Source organism: Phanerochaete carnosa (genome assembly GCF_000300595.1).
Source record: "Phanerochaete carnosa HHB-10118-sp unplaced genomic scaffold PHACAscaffold_3, whole genome shotgun sequence".
Classification (NCBI taxonomy): domain Eukaryota; kingdom Fungi; phylum Basidiomycota; class Agaricomycetes; order Polyporales; family Phanerochaetaceae; genus Phanerochaete; species Phanerochaete carnosa.
The window spans coordinates 3017446-3036018 of record NW_006767630.1 but is presented as its reverse complement, the minus strand read 5'-3'; the positions used below and the strand labels follow the sequence as shown (position 1 = coordinate 3036018).

The 18573-nt window shown below is 53.6% G+C and overlaps 5 protein-coding genes across 5 annotated transcripts; 1 reads left to right on the top strand and 4 right to left on the bottom strand.

Annotated features, from left to right (window-relative positions):
• Positions 1 to 167: 167 nt before the first annotated feature.
• On the bottom strand, positions 168 to 1303 carry PHACADRAFT_140311 (uncharacterized protein; the record flags this gene model as incomplete). The annotated part of the gene is made up of 6 exons (XM_007393660.1): positions 168 to 354; positions 408 to 528; positions 582 to 677; positions 737 to 853; positions 903 to 1045; positions 1097 to 1303. 6 exons carry the CDS (start codon positions 1301 to 1303, stop codon positions 238 to 240), a joined length of 801 nt encoding a protein of 266 aa, XP_007393722.1. The 3' UTR covers positions 168 to 237.
• Positions 1304 to 2052: 749 nt separating this feature from the next.
• Positions 2053 to 7777, top strand: PHACADRAFT_252704 (uncharacterized protein). The gene is made up of 25 exons (XM_007393659.1): positions 2053 to 2434; positions 2488 to 2560; positions 2614 to 2782; positions 2834 to 3007; positions 3062 to 3245; positions 3306 to 3520; positions 3571 to 3609; positions 3665 to 3748; positions 3802 to 4503; positions 4554 to 5009; positions 5060 to 5098; positions 5154 to 5226; positions 5279 to 5406; positions 5458 to 5486; positions 5537 to 5610; positions 5668 to 5791; positions 5847 to 6155; positions 6216 to 6514; positions 6569 to 6617; positions 6669 to 6743; positions 6800 to 6933; positions 6986 to 7041; positions 7098 to 7156; positions 7206 to 7330; positions 7390 to 7777. The coding sequence occupies exons 1-25, from the start codon at positions 2241 to 2243 to the stop codon at positions 7499 to 7501; spliced, it is 3975 nt and encodes a 1324-aa protein (XP_007393721.1). The 5' UTR covers positions 2053 to 2240; the 3' UTR covers positions 7502 to 7777.
• A 1481-nt stretch (positions 7778 to 9258) lies between these two features.
• PHACADRAFT_117328 (uncharacterized protein) lies at positions 9259 to 12575 on the bottom strand. Its single transcript, XM_007393658.1, has 6 exons — positions 12284 to 12575; positions 11550 to 12231; positions 10579 to 11487; positions 10330 to 10520; positions 10178 to 10279; positions 9259 to 10128 (listed from the first exon to the last, which is right to left on the bottom strand). The coding sequence occupies exons 1-6, from the start codon at positions 12482 to 12484 to the stop codon at positions 9817 to 9819; spliced, it is 2397 nt and encodes a 798-aa protein (XP_007393720.1). The 5' UTR covers positions 12485 to 12575; the 3' UTR covers positions 9259 to 9816.
• A 261-nt stretch (positions 12576 to 12836) lies between these two features.
• PHACADRAFT_252697 (uncharacterized protein) lies at positions 12837 to 14359 on the bottom strand. Its single transcript, XM_007393657.1, has 5 exons — positions 14171 to 14359; positions 13986 to 14116; positions 13653 to 13934; positions 13432 to 13596; positions 12837 to 13377 (listed from the first exon to the last, which is right to left on the bottom strand). The coding sequence occupies exons 1-5, from the start codon at positions 14286 to 14288 to the stop codon at positions 12985 to 12987; spliced, it is 1089 nt and encodes a 362-aa protein (XP_007393719.1). The 5' UTR covers positions 14289 to 14359; the 3' UTR covers positions 12837 to 12984.
• A 1649-nt stretch (positions 14360 to 16008) lies between these two features.
• PHACADRAFT_252696 (uncharacterized protein) lies at positions 16009 to 17661 on the bottom strand. Its single transcript, XM_007393656.1, has 5 exons — positions 17479 to 17661; positions 17282 to 17412; positions 16947 to 17222; positions 16756 to 16890; positions 16009 to 16698 (listed from the first exon to the last, which is right to left on the bottom strand). The coding sequence occupies exons 1-5, from the start codon at positions 17603 to 17605 to the stop codon at positions 16306 to 16308; spliced, it is 1062 nt and encodes a 353-aa protein (XP_007393718.1). The 5' UTR covers positions 17606 to 17661; the 3' UTR covers positions 16009 to 16305.
• Between the last annotated feature and the right edge of the window lie 912 nt (positions 17662 to 18573).

Below are 18573 nucleotides of genomic sequence, written 5' to 3'. Positions count from 1 at the left end.
GCTGGGCGGAACGCCAGGATCACCGTCGAATGCTCTGGCACTATTCAGCTACCACTATAGCCCATAGCCGTCAGGTTGGCATAATTCGTTGATGCCCTAGTTTCTCTACACGTAGCTGATATCGATAACACTTATCAAGCTGCCTCGGCGTACGTGCTTCCTTTACACCCTCTGAGAAAGCCAGTTATAGCATTACATAGCCCCAAGATGTCCCAAGTAGAATACATAACACATGCATCATGCCGGAGAAGACCAAATTTTTTGCTGATAGTCCAATAAGATTGGAACAAAATCCCAAAGACCAAAATCAGGCCAATAGCGCGATGAAAATTGTATCTGAGCAGTTTCGCATGTCTGAGGCGCAAAGTCAGCAAATCTTGAAGAGGAAGAATCGGCAGGTGATTTACCTGCCACGTCATATAGTCGCTGAGCCGTTTAACACCGCTCGTACGAACGAGAATATCAATCGGTGGGCTGCCCACGACAGACGTCGAGATACAAGCGTCGACATCGTCCTCTGTTATGACACTTATTCGAGAAATATTAGCAATGATGACACTAATAGTATAGAGACAACTTACGAGTCGTGGTTCTCAATCGCTTTTTCAGCTGAAGTCTGTACCGCGCTCACGATGTCATCGTGACTGGCGAAGGGCATGCAAATGTTCAACACGGCTCTAGCAAAACATGTAGGCGGTCAGCGCAGGCGAGACGGGAAAAAATATGAGTTTCATACTTGTTGTTCTTGCGCGTCATGCTCTCTGCCTTCTCAACTGCGGCAAGCACGTTTGGAGGAAGCATATCTCTCCGTCCCAGCGCGTTCAAACGGATACCGTACCGGTCGAGTAGTGCACTGCGTCGTAATGAGTACCTAATACACGATATAGATGAAATGGACGTACTCATGCTTGGATATCTCGATGAGCTTGTTTTCGGCCAGCGACATGAGAGCTTCCACTTCGGCCGGAGAACGGTTGAAGTTTTCGATAGCGAAAGCGTAGACTGAGACGCATCGTACACCCAGGCGCATGCATGTCTTGAGTACCTGAGAGAACACAAGTTAGTGACATAGCGATGGGGAACAGACACGACGGACCTGACTCAACGTCTCGAACCCTTGGGCATGTCCCTCCGCGACTACTCTGTGCTGCCTCCGCGCATATCGTCGATTCCCATCCATGATGAACGCGACATGCCTGGGTATGGGGCCTGCGCTGAGTATTGCGAGTAGGGCATCCTGAACTTTCTGAGAGACACGGGTATGAATCCAGTCAAGGCTGTTCGAGATAAGGGCGGGCAACATTTGGTTCAGCGGGTTAGGGTTACACGACGCCGGCTCGTGACTGGCAGATCGAGATAAGATCAGATGACATGAGGACGGTTCGTAAGCGGCCCGCGTAAGCGTTTGTTAGTCAAAACCTCTCTGGCGCTGCGGTAAGGGTTCGCCATAGCTAAGATCACAATGCAGAGGACATGTCATACAACGGACAGATATCAGGTGGCTGCTCCGCTTCAAGTTGCGAGAAAAAATGATTTCTAATCCAAGGAAAGATGTTATTTCGCAGGAAATTCGCAATTCGCGGCCATCATAGCCTAGGCATGCCGGAATCCTCGAGCTCAGTGCAGATATCGCTCTCCAGCTGCCTCAGAACATCCTAGAACAGCCTTTCGGCGTCGCATTGCGGTATGTTCTCACCTTATTGCCCGGTCCACGACGGCGTGGCGACGGTGTATGTGCATTGCACGACAACCTTCGGATCCGCCTGCGCATCTGGTGCCGTATGCACACGTCAACAATGCGGTCGCACGGCTAGCGACATTCGTCGATCGACGCTTCCAGAATCAGCTGGCCTAGTGCGCTTCGCCCATTATGGGCCTGGGTGCGAAATTTGTCTCCTGCAAGTGGGCAGCCCCTCACTACGACCTGTAAGCCAAGGATGTAAGCGGACCCGCCGGGGACTTGTACCCTTGCCTCCGGAAGCTGATCGCAATGTTGATATCATGCCGTGGACCACGCAAGTGATGAAGGTTGCTGCGAGCCCGGCTCCTTCTCACGTCCTCCACAGACACGGCTATCACCTGGGAAGGGAGAACTCTGTGCTGCCTGGTGGCGCTGCCGACTCAGCGCCGTGAAGTACAGTCACTATCGCTGCCGGGACATATAAATTCTGCCTTCGCGGTTACGCTCTTTCCTCGGTCTTCCCTCTCTTGATCGCCTCCCACTGACTGTCGCGTCGACCATGGGCTGGAAGTCAGGTCACAAAGACGACAAGGAGAAGCGCGAGTCTCAGCTCGGCACCCCTGTGCCCTCCGACTCAGCGTCCTACGATGAGAAGCACGATGCAAGGGACAAGCCCGACCATAAGGTGGCTGGGACAATTCCTGAAGGGACCAAGGCTGTTGTTCAGCCTGTCTCGTTCAGAAGCCTGTTCCGGTATGTCTGGGCAATCAGGATCTCTGTTCGTCATGCTGACCCCTGGCATGCAGCTTTGCCACGCCGTTCGAGGTCTTCATCAATTGGGCCGGCTTAGTCGCTGCGACAGCCTCGGGCGCTGCTATGGTACGCCATTCGCCATTCTCATCTCTACGCCATCACTGATCAGTTGACGACAGCCGCTGATGACTCTGCTCTTTGGACGGCTCATCCAGTCATTTGTCAGCTTTGGCTCAGCGCTACAAGACACTAATCCTGCTGATCCGGCAGCAGAGGCAGCTTTGCAGGCAGCGAAGAATCAGTTCAAGCACGAAGCCGCACAGAACGCTTCATACCTGGTTTACATTGGTAATGTGTCGTGCGCTATCCTCGTGGCCCGCTACTCACGCACTCCCATAGGTATCGGGTCATTGACATGTACTTTCATCTATATGTACATCTGGGTGTACACAGGCGAGATCGGCACCAAGCGACTCCGCGAAAAGTACCTTCAAGCCGTTCTCCGACAGGATATCGCATATTTTGATAACGTCGGTGCCGGAGAGGTCGCGACTCGTATTCAGACGGACACGCGTGAGTTTGCATTTTTTTCCTCACGAAAATGACTCACTCCTACTATTCGTGCAGACCTGGTACAGCTCGGTACGTCAGAGAAGGTGCCTATGGTAGTGAGCTACATCGCAGCATTCTTCACCGGCATGATCCTGGCCTACGTGCGCTCTTGGCGCTTGGCTCTCGCGCTGACATCAATGATCCCCTGCATCGGTCTCACGGGCGCTTTCATGAACAAGTTCGTGGCGCGCTACAAACAGTAGGCCTCCCGCGAACCACAGCGCACAGCCACAGCCCGTTCGCTGACTCTGGAAACTAGGTCGTCCCTACAGTCGATTGCCTCTGCAGGCACCCTCGCTGAGGAAGTCATCTCGACCATCCGCACTGCGCAGGCGTTCGGCACCCAGGAGATACTCGCTCGGGAGTACAATGCTCCGGTCGACGACGCTCGCATCGCCAGCATCAAGGGCGCCGTCTGGCGTGGCGGCAGTCTTGGTATCTTCTTCTTTGTCATCTACAGTGGATATGCGCTGTGTGAGCCTTCGTCCGTATGTCAACTCGTTCTAGAAACTGAATATCTTCAGCGTTCGACTTCGGCACAACTCTAATTAATCAAGGACGGTGTAAGTCTAATCGGCAACCGTCAGGATTATTTGTAGGGCTGATGACATTTTTCAGCTAACGCCGGCGACGTCGTGAATGTATTTTATGCAATTCTGATTGGTTCATTCTCCCTCGCGCTGCTTGCTCCCGAAATGCAAGGTTCGTAGCTCAGTCGCATATGCCTTCGTAGTAGCTGATCCCGCATTCTATAGCCATCACACATGCGCGAGGAGCTGCGGCAAAACTCTATGAGACCATCGACCGTGTCCCAATCATCGACTCTTCGTCTCCGGAAGGCTCCAAGCCTGACGAATGCATCGGCGAGATCACGCTTGAGAATGTCAAATTTAACTATCCCTCGCGCCCGAACGTACCTATCCTCAAGGGCCTCTCGATCGCGTTCCAAGCGGGCAAGACCGCCGCACTCGTCGGCGCGTCCGGCTCCGGTAAATCCACGATCATCTCGCTCGTCGAACGCTTCTACGACCCGCTCGATGGCGTTGTTCGGCTTGACGGTCGCGACCTGCGGGACCTCAACGTGCGGTGGCTGCGTTCGCAGATCGGGCTCGTCTCGCAGGAGCCGACGCTCTTTGCGACGACGATCCGCGGCAACGTCGAGCACGGCCTCGTCGGTACGCAATTCGAGCACGCGTCGCCCGACGAGAAGTTCGCGCTCGTCCGCGCGGCGTGTGTCAAGGCGAACGCGGACGGATTTGTGTCGAAGCTCCCGCTCGGGTACGACACCATGGTCGGCGAGCGCGGGTTCCTGCTCTCCGGCGGACAGAAGCAGCGCATCGCCATCGCGCGCGCTATCGTCTCTGACCCGCGTATCCTCCTCCTGGACGAGGCGACGAGTGCGCTCGACACGCAGAGCGAGGGTGTTGTGCAGGATGCACTGGACAAGGCCGCTGCGGGTACGTGATTTCCCGTATTCTCCCCTAACTCGATACTGACGCTGTCCCAGGACGCACGACCATCACCATCGCTCACCGTCTCTCGACGATCAAGGACGCCCAGTGCATCTACGTCATGGGAGACGGCCGCGTGCTCGAATCAGGCACACACAGTGAGCTCCTCTCCAACGAGCAGGGCGCGTACTTCCGCCTCGTCGAGGCGCAGAAGCTGCGTGAGTCGAACAGCATTGAGGACCCATTAGACGCCGAGGTGGGCGAAGGCGCGACGGACGGGACGCTGCCCGCCAAGGAGGACGGCGAGGACTACGCGGAGCTTGCGAAGGAAGAGGTACCCCTCGGCCGCATGAAGAGCAATCGGAGTCTCGCAAGCGAGATCCTCGCGCAGAAGCAGTCGGAGGAGAAGGAGAAGGAGAAGGACTATTCGATGATCTATCTCTTCAGGCGCATGGGCGCTATCAACAGAGACCAGTGGAAGAGATATACTATTGCTACAATTGCAGCCATCAGTGAGATCCCGCCTTCGTATGCATTGTTGCCTTGCTTATGCGCTCTCTAGTCAACGGTGCTGTCTACCCAAGCTTCGGTATTGTCTTTGGCGAGTGTTATGTTCACTTACTCTACAGAAAGTAGCTGACTTCGGTGTCGTACAGGTCGTGCCGTGAACGCATTCTCCGAGTCGGACCCACACCAGCGCCGGCACGATGGCGACCGAAATGCTCTATGGTAAGCAATCTCTTCTGATCCTAGCCATGATTCTCGCTCAAGCCGTCGCTAGGCTGTTCGTCATTGCCATCATCGCGTCTGTCGCTGGCGGATTGCAAAACACGTTCTTTGGAATGACGGCTTCCGAGCTCACGGCTAAGATCCAGAAGCTGGGCTTCCGTGCCATTTTGAGGCAAGATAGTGCGTACTCTCTTATTTGTTTCGGTGTTTCATGCTAATGTGAACATTCAGTCGAATACTTCGATGAGGATGAGCATAGCGTAGGCTTCTCTATGTGTTTGTCTTGGCCCCTTCTGATGGCACTTTGCAGACTGGTTCTCTCACCGCTGGACTCAGCGACAAGCCTGAGAAGATCGAAGGCTTGGCAGGTGTCACACTTGGGGCGTACGTAGTTATATGTTCCGGAGTCTTGAATTCTGATACTGACTCTCTTTCGACTAGAATTGTGCAAAGTATCTCCACCCTGGCATGCGGCTTCACTATCGGCATAGCCTTCACCTGGAAGCTTGGCCTCGTCGGTGTTGCATGCGCGCCGCTAATCGTCTCCAGTGGATACATCCGACTAGTAAGGGCCCTTTCTCCCGTCCGAACAATACAAGACTCACTCCGTCCCTTCACAGCGTGTTGTCATCTTGAAAGACAAGCAGAACAAGAAAGCGCACGAAGGCTCTGCACAGCTTGCTTGCGAGGCTGCAGGTGCCATTCGGACCGTCGCTTCGCTCACTCGCGAGGAAGATTGCTGCAACATCTACTCTCTCAGTCTCGATGAGCCCCTCGAGAACTCCAAGAAGGCGGCAGTCTGGAGCAACCTGCTCTGGGCGATGTCGCAGGCGATGATCTTCTTTGTCATGGCCCTTGTGTTCTGGTACGGCTCGCGGCTCGTTGCGGACCAGGAATTCACGCCGTTCCACTTCTTTGTCACGCTCATGGTTAGTTGTGCCTTCTTATATCATGGTATCCTCAGTGCTGATTAATTACACGTCGGACAGAGCACCGTCTTCGGCTCCATGCAAGCCGGCAACGTCTTCCAGTTCGTGCCCGACATGTCGTCCGCGAACGACGCCGCTGCAGACATCGTCACCCTCCTCGACTCGATGCCCACGATCGACGCCGAGTCTAAAGAGGGCAAGGTCCCGCAGAACGTGCAGGGCAGGATCCATTTCGAGAACGTGCACTTCCGCTACCCCACGCGTCCTGGCGTCCGAGTCCTCCGCGACCTCAATATCACGGTTGAGCCTGGCACCTACGTCGCCTTGGTCGGTGCGAGTGGGTGTGGTAAGAGTACAACGTGAGAACTTTCTTCACCTCGTGGTCGGCGCTTCTATACTGACGCTGGCTGCAGGATCCAACTTATCGAGCGATTCTATGATCCCCTTGCTGGCACTGTCTACGTACGTTCGCTCCCTACTGAGATTATGCTTTATTCCAACTATTTTTTGCAGCTCGACGGGCAACCAATCTCTGAGCTTAATGTTACTGAGTACCGCAAGCACATCGCTCTTGTGTCTCAGGAGCCTGTACGTGATATTTGATTTTGTATTCGCTTGCACCCATCTAATTTCGACATTCGTAGACTTTGTATTCTGGCACAATCCGCTTCAACATCCTTCTCGGAGCAACCAAGCCTATATCAGAAGTAACCCAGGAGGAGATCGAGGAGGCCTGTCGCAGCGCCAATATCCTGGAGTTCATCAAATCTCTGCCAGAGTAAGCCTCCACGTTTCCCAGATGTTTTTGCAGATGCTAACGAATGCCATAGCGGTTTTGACACTCAGGTCGGTGGCAAGGGATCTCAGCTATCTGGTGGCCAAAAGCGTACGTTTACCATTCACGACTTCGCGGACAAGTAGACTTACAGCCGGCGCTTTTAGAACGTATCGCCATCGCCCGAGCACTTCTCAGGAACCCGAGAGTTCTCCTCTTGGATGAGGTGTGTTGCCCTCTATACTCAGCGCCGCTCATGACTAACATGACTCCAGGCGACTTCTGCTCTCGACTCCAACTCTGAGCGAGTGGTACAAGAAGCCCTTGACCGCGCAGCCAGGGGTAGGACAACCATTGCCATCGCGCATCGTCTGTCCACCATTCAAAACGCTGACTGCATGTAAGCATTTCATTGCTCATACTTGCGCTTGTCGTGCGGAAGACTAAATTCTCTTGCAGATACTTCATTAAGGACGGTGCAGTCAGCGAGGCGGGCACGCACGACGAGTTGCTCGACCGTCGCGGTGGATATTACGAATACGTGCAGCTCCAGGCGCTGAGCAGAAAGTAACGACTCGCATGCTATGACTCTTTTACGCCTGATACACCTTGACTATCACGCTCCACTCACATCGGTAACATCTTGCATAGCTTAATTTCTATCCCATAACATAACAATAAGTATCCAGTAGACGACGCTCCGGTTTGTAGTCATGTAGGTAGGTACTAGATATACTTATATCGAAGTTCATCTCATCTCAGATTTTAGTCAGACTTCATGCAGCCTTACGATGTAGATTTACGGAGATATCGATATCGAATGTTGAACGTCGAACGTCGAGAATTTGAATAATAGACAGGCACGAACGTATTGGCATTTCTATGATTCTCTGACGCGTGACTCAGGCCCAGACTGCTGACGCCTGCTAAGTGCAATGATTGCAGCCGCTGATTTGCTGAGAACAGCGAATGTCCTTCAAGGTCGATTGGCCGATGAGTAAACTGGTCCGCATTTCCAGGGAGCAAGATGCATTTGCGGGCGGATACCGTACCCGTTGCACACTGCTCAGGCTTTCAACCATTGCCACCCCTTCTCCTTATCGATATTATCGCGGGTGGGCAGATTAAATCCATCACAACCATCGATAGCGTCCCGAAAATCAGCAGTGGCAACAAGCTAAGGCACGCTGAGGACCACTTCTTCGCCGTACAGTTCGTCCTTACTGTTTTAGTCGCCTTCATGCGGGGAAACGTCCACCTGATCATGACGCACACTGGCAGACGCGCAATGAGGCATTTTTCGAACCGTCGCTTATCGAAAGATCAACAGACGGTGAAGCCGGGGCACCTAAGAGGTTTATCGTGACGCTCGCACGGCAGGCCTTCAACATCACAATCTTTACTCAGCCGGACAACAGACCTGGGAAAACAAGTGGCCAAAAGAGCGTACGGGAGTGTCTAGGAACAGAGCCGACGCTGACGTGGCATCGACCTGGAAGATTGGTGCACTGCGGGGCTGAAGGGACCAGGAGCAAACTCACATATGCTACTCCGTAAGGAGCCGCCTAGCTCCGCGCCTGATAGGCAAGGTCGCTGAGGAGGCTCTCCGCGGCACATCTCTCCACGGCACCCCAAAAGAAATGGCATGAGTCAATTAGAGCGGCGCCAGGCCCCACGGCATGTGCTGATACTGGCCTGCCAATATCCAACTCTATGTTGCAGGGTCACCTCCCGAAGCAAGGAACGTGACATCGGAATGTGATAAGGCCTGTCGGGTGGCTGCAGCACTAATGCCTCACAAGTCTAGGCTGTTTATGGGGCACAGCCTTACGTGCACATCGTGCGAACAGGGGCTATAGACGCACGCTACAAGCACATAAATATGGTCAACGAAGTGCGAATTGGAGCATCCCAAGACACCTCTCTACATTCCCCAGAACATCCAAACAACAATGTACTCTGTAAGCCCACTCTACTCTAGAGCCCTTAGAACAGCACTCACCATTGGAACGACTAGGCCGTCGCTGTCCCCGTCAACTACGCCAACTGCGGCTCTGCCACCTGCAGTGCCAACACCTCCTGCGCCTGCGCCAACGCGTACGCCGTCTGCTTGCTCATATTATCATGCTGTGATACTCACTCACACTCCGTAGCTGCGCCTGCAAGCCCAACGAGTGCAAGTGCGCCTAAGCGTCGAACGATGCTATGAAGCGTTCCGGCTTTGATTACCCTCAAGGGAGTCGTCTGCTGTCTCGCAGTGTTGTAGGATTTATTTGTCTCAAGAGCTGCCGTTGACTGTTGTATAATGAAATGAAATGAATTCGTGACCGCAGCACTATGCTCTTGTAGCGTTCGTGAATGGCTACAGCCTAAAAGACGGCGTCCGACCACTCGGGTGACGCACTCATACCGGACCGTGCTACACCTGCCTATGTAATACAAGTTATACAACAGATGGCGGTCAGAGTATTTTCTACCAGAATATAATTCCTACAACGTTGGACCAATAGTGTGTGTCTCGACAGGCCAACGCCACAAAGATGTCAGCGTCCCTAGTGGCGGTGTAGAGACCTAGCGGCCAATAGCGAATAGAGCGCATTCTAGTGCCTGCGACAAGTCAGTCAGAGTCTTACAGGGAGGTGTCGAGGCAAGGAAAACAGAGATGAGTACTGTCTTTCGTTATGAGATAATGATCCGGTGCTACTTCGATTTACAAATGCCATTGACTTCCCGAGACAAGCAATATACAAACGAGAGATGAGACTGAGTGCGGGGACTACTACTAAATGTGAGCGTATGTGGATAACGATCCGACCGAAACAGAAATAAATAAGAAAACAAGCAGACTTCAGAGTAGCGTAGGGAGATTATGACTAACGGGGTATATCAGCGTATGAATGCGGAGCTCGTCTTGACCTCCACGACAATGTTAGCGATCATGAGACAGGTATATCCGATGATGAGGGCGATACCCCAAGTCCGTGGGAGGAAGTAGCCGTTCAGCGGAACGAAGATGAGTGTTGCGAGTAGCAGAACCAGGAGGCCCACGCCAGTGATGAAGAGGGTTGTTGAGAACTCCAGGGGGTAAGGCTCCGAGGTCTGTCTTGTGATATAGGTACCTGTGATGCCAATGCCCAGGAGGATGTTGAGCATTGGCCCGCCGAAGCAAGCGGAGAAGCCCATAATAGGCGCAAACACCTGATAGCAAGTCAGAAAGGATGTCATTAAGGACGAGAATGTGACGCACCGCAACACTCATATTCGCTACGAGATCGGCCAGAGAGTTTCCCATCGCGAAGATAGTCAGTCCTATGATGGCGTCTGAGAGACCAAAGATGAGGCCAAATGTCTACTCGGACATTAGCTCACGTCGATTTGAAAAGACTACAGCAAGCATACCTGAAGGACTTCGACAATCTCGTCTGCAAGTGCCATGATCCAGACCACGGCGACAATGAAACCCATAGTGCACCGCGTCAGCCGTGCACCCTGACTTTCACCGTTCCCACTAAACACTGCGACAAGAATCGCAGCTGCAGCGCCAGCGATGCCCGCCGCCATTAAAAGCCATGGCTCACGACCTGAGCCATCTGCCATTGAAGCGCCTATAAGCATGTATGCGCCATAAAGCATGTCAGGACCACTCACCAAACAGAATAGCCACGCAGAAGAGTGGGGCAAGCACGCACTGCACGGCCATGAGCCACTTGTTGAATTGTAATTCATGCATCTCTTCCTCCACCGCGTCTTCTGCAATCAGCGTTCGCTCGACCCCTTCCTCTTCGAATTCCACTAGGCGGCTCGCGTTATCGAGCTTTTCCTCGTGCGGGCCAGGCATATCGTGGTTCGTTACGACAACCGGTAGCGTCAGCGTCAGAGCCGTAACGGCGGGTGCAGCGAAGACGGCCGCGATCATCCCTAAGTATGACTTCTGTCTGAAGTTGTGCAGAGTTGGGAAGAGGACATGACATATGACTCCGAGGGTCCGGAAGAAGCGTTGTCGGCGAGAAGGGGGGATGTATTGCTCTGGCTCGCTGTCTGTGATCGTCGGGGATGCAGGGATATGGGATATTGTGGGTATAGGCATGTTCTCTACGCCGACCTCCAGATCGTGTGTCGAGCCCATAGGCGAGCGCTGTTCAAGGGGCACGCCGTGCGAACTAAGGGCAGCGTCCCATGGATCGCGAGATTCGTCCCTCAGCAAGGAGGTGTGCGACTGCGAGGAGTTGGTGCGGCGCAGATGAGGATGGTGGTGGTAGTGGCCTCCAGGGTAGGGTGTCAGAGGACTGCTCTCGAAGAGGCTCAGCCGAGTGCCTGCCGCCTGTTCCTGCAGCGATGAGACAACACGTCGGAACTCGAGAGCACCTATCAGCGAGAAGGATGGCATATGACTGGAATGGGGCGAAGGCGTATGTGTCCCTGTCGAGTGAGGTGAGGAGTTGCGGGTGGTCGGTCGGATAGGCAGCTGGATCCCTAGGCGAGGTGGATGTGGCGCCGACACAGCACGACTTCTTTGGTATGGAACTGGAACTTCCAAGTTTGACGAGCTCGTAGGAGCTTGGCCAGCTGTTTCTCTTGTCAGATGTGCTTTTTTAACAAGACCAGAGATGATTTCTTACGCTCGTCCTGATATGGCTCCTGGATTAACGGGGTGTCTTCTCTGTACTCGTCCCTCATCATTTCTTCCATTCGGCGCTGCTTCTCCCTTCTGCGTTCTATCCACGAACCAACAACGACAACTGCAACATAGAACAGGTACAGTCCGACCAAACACATAGCTTCCCAGAGCTCAAGCACGCTGTCCCAGAGCACAACCAGCATGACAACGATGGATATCGTGAAGAAGCCAACGTCACGCAGAAATGGTGCTGGGTTCACTTTGAATGGCTTGATAATGCACATAGATCCGACGACACAACTCGTCACGAAGGCCGCCGCACCGAGGAGCTCGCCAATGGCGAGCCCGCCAGAATTGGAGCGCATCGCAGAGAATGTCGCGAAGACGTCTGGGCTACCGTTGCCAAAGGCGAGAAAAGTGACTCCTGCGACGTTCTCGTCGAGGTGGAGAAGATGTGCCAGTGTCGCAAGGTTCGGACAGAAAAAGTCCGCCGCGCTGATCCCAAGCGTTGAGAAGAGAAAGAGCAGCCAGAGTAAGAGCCCGGCGAAGAGCGTCGGCCGAATGGCGGGCTTTGCGCAAAAGTAGTGTTTCACGTAGGGGATCGAGAGGAATGTATGCGGCGCTGGGCATTCTTCAACGACATTCGCGCATTGCTCCTTGACTGGCAGAGAGACGGGATAGCACTGCGCGACATTAGCTGCTGGGTAAAAAGACGGCTCATAGGCCGTTTTCGACACACACCTGGTCCTCGTACAAAGTCGTCGCGTTCGAGTACGCCAGCATCCTTCCTGATTCCCGCCGTTCCGCTGGGGATGACCTTCTCGCAAGCGAGTGCGCGGGCGAAGACGGTAGCTGCGCATAGCGGGATTGAGACCAGAGCAGGCAGTTTATGACGAAAGCGAGCACAAAGAATAACCTTGGTGTACCACGCCACATAGTATAGGGGAGAAGGTGGTGTTCCCGAGCACTGCTGAGGCTGCGGTACTTATGGCATGCGAGACGGAGGGAGCCTGCCTGAAGGCTAATGCATACCTCCCTCGCTTCCCAAGCGTAATGTCCACTCCGGGGTCCCGCGCCTCCGCTCACATCAAAGACCCCGGGTAGCCCCCCGCGCTGCCCACTCTCCGCTGCCAAACAGAAAACGGCAGCGAGGAATCGCAGCCAGAGAGCCAGAAAAGATACACGCTACGTAGCGCTATCAAGTAGCTGGATGATGCATATATTGCTATTCCTATCGCAAGCTCACAATAATTCTGACATCGAGCCTCGTTCCCGCAGCTATTGGCAGTAGCTTCCACGCCCTCTTCATTCACTAGCACGCGACCTATACTACATCATAAAATCCAGGTTTCTCCGAAATCAATTAGATATAGGCACGAAAACGGTGTCGATAGCATGCGTTCCAAGAGCGGGCACCAACACTGATCGCAAGTCCTTCAGAAGCGTATCTCACCATACCCCTGATACCCCACGCCCCTCAGGTTCCAGTCCGTATCCTTGGGCTGCGTGTTCCCGCTCGTGTCCTCAGCGCGGCTGTACACTATGCCATGGCACTCCACACTGCCGTCTAATAGCGATATCGTCGCCTCCCATAGCGTCCAACTCCACCGGCCCTCTTGGTACTTGATCCTCGCCGGGATCCAGCTCAGCCCTCCGTCGATGCTCACCGATACCGCCCTGATTGGCCCAGCGGGACCACCGACGGCATATCCCTTGACAATGAGTTCCCCGTCGCATAACCCCACGGAGGCGATGACAGAGTTGACGGGATTGGCAAGGATGGGTGGGAGTCTGGACCAATATTGTTCTGCTTGCTCCTTGGTTTGCACCTAAGTCAGAATATAAGAACGGCTTGAACGAGGATGCGCCAGAGTAGTATGTACCTCCGGAGGAAGGACCTTGTAATCCTTCTGCTGATAAAAGTTCTCCGACTCGCGATGTGCTACAGTAATCTGGTCCACCCACTTCACCCAGCGAGCACCAATGTATCCCGGGACGATTACCCGGAACGGGAACCCGTGCTCAGGCCAAAGTAGCTTTCCATTCATCTGCACAAATCAGCCATCAATCCTGCTCATTGTGCTGTCTATTTCGAGCCACTCACCTCATATGCCAAGAGAGCATCGCCGTCCTCGCTCAGCACCTTCTCTAGCGGCACTGAGCTCCCGTACCAGTCGTCCTCCTCGCAGGTGGTAACATGGGACGCGAAACAGGCGTACATCGTCCCCTCCTTACCCGGAGGGTCGCAGATCCCGGCCGCGAGGAGGAGGTCACGAAGGCGTACGCCGCCCCAGCGCACATTCGCGATCAAGGCCTGGCCCCAAAGCACGCCTTCAACGGGCTTGTCCTTCTTGTCCTGCATGATTCTGCGACGGTTGCCTGCGCACTACTCCACTCATCAGTTCCTTCTTTCCATATGAAGAGCCTTCAATCGTACATGCATCGCAGCAACAACCTCGACCTTCGGAAACTTCTTCTGTATATCTGCTAGCGTGTACTCCGCTTCGTGTTCCACAAGGCCGTCGACCTTGACCTTGAACTTCTGCGCGATTAGATGCTCGATCGGACCTGCCCATCCCGCTGTCAGTGCACACGAGTATGTCATAAGCGAGAAAAACGCACCATGATTCCTCGCATACACCAAGTCCACTGGTGTGATAGGGTGCTCTATGAGCTGCTTGAGCGGCGGCTCGGCGTTAAATGGCCACTCTTTAAGCACAATTAGTCTGTCTTGAGACATTTGCGACGTATGCCAGTAATATATGTATAGCAACGAAACGTGTCCGAGGGTGTAGTACTCGGTGAGGTTTGTTGGCGAGAGAGTGCGAGACAATTTCAATCGTGGCCTGGGGGTGGGGCAGGTGCGTCATATAAACCATCCGAAGCCGCTGGCCCGCGTCTCTGGTCCATATTGTCCCGAGATAACAGTGCAAAGAAACGTCGCATGTGATGCTTTGCATAGTAGGATCCTCCGCGCCCATCAGCTACGGCGCTGCAAAGTTGGAAAGCCAAGAGCCTGGGCCGGTGCCTGAGATAGTGGCGTAACTTTCGGAAGGTGTTACCGATAGCACGGGATGCGACGGAACAATAGAACAATCCTAGTAACGGAAGTCTAGAATCGGTGTAGGAGTGGGCTACAAGAGCTGAAGTACAGGTGGCTGTTCATTTCAAGGGTTAAGAGCGATAAATGTCTCGGATCTTATCAGACGCCACAATGGTACGCCGCCTCACCTTAATCGCAGACCTGCCTTTTCCGGGAGTTGCTCGCTCCTTGGTCTTTCTCGCTTGTGAGATCTGCTTTACTGCGATAAACACGAACAGTATCACTTCTCAAGACAGCGGTCATCAAGGAAATGTGGGCAAGGGTACGTAAAACGGGCGGAAGCGCAGAATGCTTTCAAATTCGACGCAGAACTGAGTCCATCGCGCAGCAGTGCCAACTGTAAACAACGGAACGAGGCCCGTATGCTTGTATCAAAGATAAGTAGAGGCGCTATCTCAATATTCAATGCTTTACTTCTACCGGGGCAAGCAGCCGTACAGTACATTCATTGCTATCTGTTCGGCTGCCGACTGCGTACTCATATGACACCGGGCCGGAGCTAGCACCTACTGCCAGCGTTTCTCGTTGTGGATCACTGATGCTTGAGGGAAAGCGTTTGAGATAAGTGTGCAGAATTTTCTGATACCAACCGGTTCCGAGCCGAACATGCAGATTCCTCCGGTGGGTCTGTATAGGTTCTGCAACCTTACAGGTCCGACACATACCTTATTTTGTTACTTCCTGCACCTTCGTCGTTCAACTTTGAGTATCTCTGCCTTCTATACCTGACTCCACGCCTCCCTCGTTTGGAAGTGAAGCAGCATTCCTGATATGAGTCTCCGATGAACTACAAAGTTACGGTATCCACAGCAGTGTGCACTACGCTTCCCGATGCTCCCATTGGGCCAATTCTCTGTGAGTACAACATTTTCATACGCATATAAACTATACATACTGGTCACTGGGACCTATCATCACATCCGTGGAGGGCATCAGCCTATTCTATCTCCGTAACTCCTAGAGACTCGGAGCTAACCCACATTACCTTGAGCGCGCCGTCGACATGCCCTGGGCGTGTATCCGATTCCTAATAGCGCGTGTAGGCCCGCGCACCGCAGCACAGCTTAGTATCTAGACTGATAATTGGCGGTGGAGCGAGTATGCGTTTGTCGTGTAGTCTTCAGGATCCACCTGGTGCTTTGTACGGGGCCTGCCTATTAGCGTGTGAGGCTTTCCAGATAGCCATAACTTTATTATTATTATAGAAAACAGAAGACGGTAGCTGTCATAAGTATGAAAATTATATTGCTCAATGAGGCAAACCTCGCATGGCACTACAAGCTGAGGCAGCTGTGCAATGTTCAATCGACTATCTGTTTTCGCGACTTACAACTTCACTAGTACTACGATAATTTCGCGCAATATTCATTCATTGAGACGCGACGTGCATCACACTACACTACAAATTCAAGCTTCTCTGCCACTAATGAGACACAAGTACAGGAATTAAGTAATACAAGGGGCGGAATGTGGAAAACTACTGTACACGGGCTAACCCTACGGCTACCCTAACCTAAGACGAGCGTGCTCAAGTCAAAGGGACAGCAGATGAGCCGAGAAGGAGCCCAGGAACGTCGAGCTGCAGGGAATCATAAAAAAGAAAGAAAGAGACTTATTCCCATGCCATGTAGAGCCGTAACCGTACACAAGTCTTTCAGAACTGCGCCTCACCATATCCAGCGGCCGCCACGCCCTTCGGATTCGAACCTGTGTCCTTGGACTGCGTGTTCCCGCTGGTGTCCTGTGCACGACTGTACACTGTGCCGTGGTATTCGGCCGGACCACCTAGCAGCGAGATCGTCGCCTCCCATAGCGTCCAGCTCCACCGGCCGTCTTGATATATAATCTTCGCCGGGACCCAATCCCGGCCCCCGTCGACGCTCACCGATACCTCCTTGATCTGCCCAGCCTCTCCGCCAACGGCGTACCCCTTGATGATCAGCTGCCCGTTGTGTATCTTTACGGAGCCGATGACGGAGTTGATGGGGTTGGCGAGGATGGGTGGGAACTTGGACAAGAATTGGTCTGCTGGTTCAGTGGCTTGCACCTAAGTGAAGACATGAGGATCTCGTCATAATGAGAAGTGCGCTGGAGTTGCGTGTACCTCTGAAAGGTTATCCGACTCGTGATGCGCTATAGTGATGCGGTTCACCCACTTCACCCAACGCGTACCGATATAGCCTGGGACGACTGTTCGGAACGGGAAACCGTGCTCGTCTCGAAACCGCTTCCCATTCATCTACGCGCATCATTTATCAATCCTCTCAACTACACCATTTGTGCCGAGCCACGCACCTCATACGCCAGAAGTACGTCGCCGTCCTCACTCAACACCTTCTCCAGAGGCACAGAGGTACCAAACAGTTCGTCCGGCTTGCCGGGCTCAGTGATATGGGACACAAAATGCGCATATGTCTTCCCCGGCCTGTGCGAGACGCTGCGGACCCTAGCTGCGAGAAGGAGGTCGCGCAGACGTACGCCGCCCCAGATCACATTCGCGATCTCTTTCCTGAGCACGCCATGAATGGGTTTGTCCCCGCCCTGCTCGCCGGTATGGGGATTCCCCGCGCACTGCGACGCCAGTAAGTCAGCCGCCTCGCTCTCTCCCACCGAATGGCAGCCACACATACGTCCAGCGCAGCGACGACCTCCACCTTCGGGAAGTTCTGCTGTATCTCTGCCAGCGTGTACTCCACCTCTTGCTCGACGAGGCCATCGATCTTGAGTTTGAACGTCGCCGCGTCCAGGTGCTCGATCGGGCCTGCACAGCCACTGGTGTCAGCGCACACGAGCACGCAGCCTGCTTCGGCTCGCAAGCACAACGCACCGTGGTCCTTCACGAAGACCAAGTCGACCGGCGTGATGGGGTACTTGATCACCTCCCAAACTGGCGGCACGGCGATGAACGGCGGATGCCCGTCGTGCACTGTGGTGAGTTTGTCCGACACCGACATTTGCGATGTACGTTCGATCTCTGCTTGTTTGGGGGCAAGTAAGATGGTTATATGCGCGAAAACACCAGTGGAGGTATGATATCAGGTCGTTGTGGTGTCCTGGCGTCATCTCGAGCTAAGAGCTCGCTGTTGGCCGGCTCGAGCTGTCATAGAAGATTTCCTAAGTAGGCTTTTCGCGGAAAGGCTAGACCCCTACCTAATGCAGTCCGCATCGGAGCCACTGGTGGCATACTACAATGTCGCTATGTCTACAATGGTCAAAATTTGTTACACGGCCGTATAATTTGAAGCAGAGCAGGAAGTGGACTATTGCACGCTTAGGAAGCTCGACTCGGCCCGGCTCCCAAAAGCCGAACCACTACCAAGCCGAACCGGACCACGGCTACAGATTTGTGCCACATTATTTTAGAGTGCAAATTTCAGGCAGTTTTCAAAATCGTCTGCTTCCGCCAGTGTCTTCGGAGCGAAGTGAGTGCCCGAAATGGCGGCAAGACATTCGGGGGAAAATGTGCCGGGCGTTATGGAGTGTCAGAGCAACCTTCTGAGAGGGCACATCTTCGCTGGGGTAGGCTGTAGGAGCGTGAAGCCAAAAGTTTGTGCAGATGATCGTTCGGTTCAAAAATTCAAAACGCAGGACTGATCTCAGATCGCACCCGACGCCACAACGGCACCATCGTCGTAATCTCAGACCTGCCTTTTCTGGTTCACTCCCGCCCCTCAACTACGCGAGATGCAAAGTCCGACTTGCCGATGCATTGCTAGGAAAAAGAGTGGACGTACATGCACAACCAGGAAGTCCGAGTTAAAGAAAGTAATATTGGTGTGCGTACTGAAAACAGCTTTTGAGGCATCGGGAGTTACTAGCAATACATCCATCTCGCCCGCCCCTGCAGGCAGAGACAACGGTCATCGAAGGCCGGCGAATCGCAATAGCAAGTCTACTACAACAGAAATCTACAATATGCGAC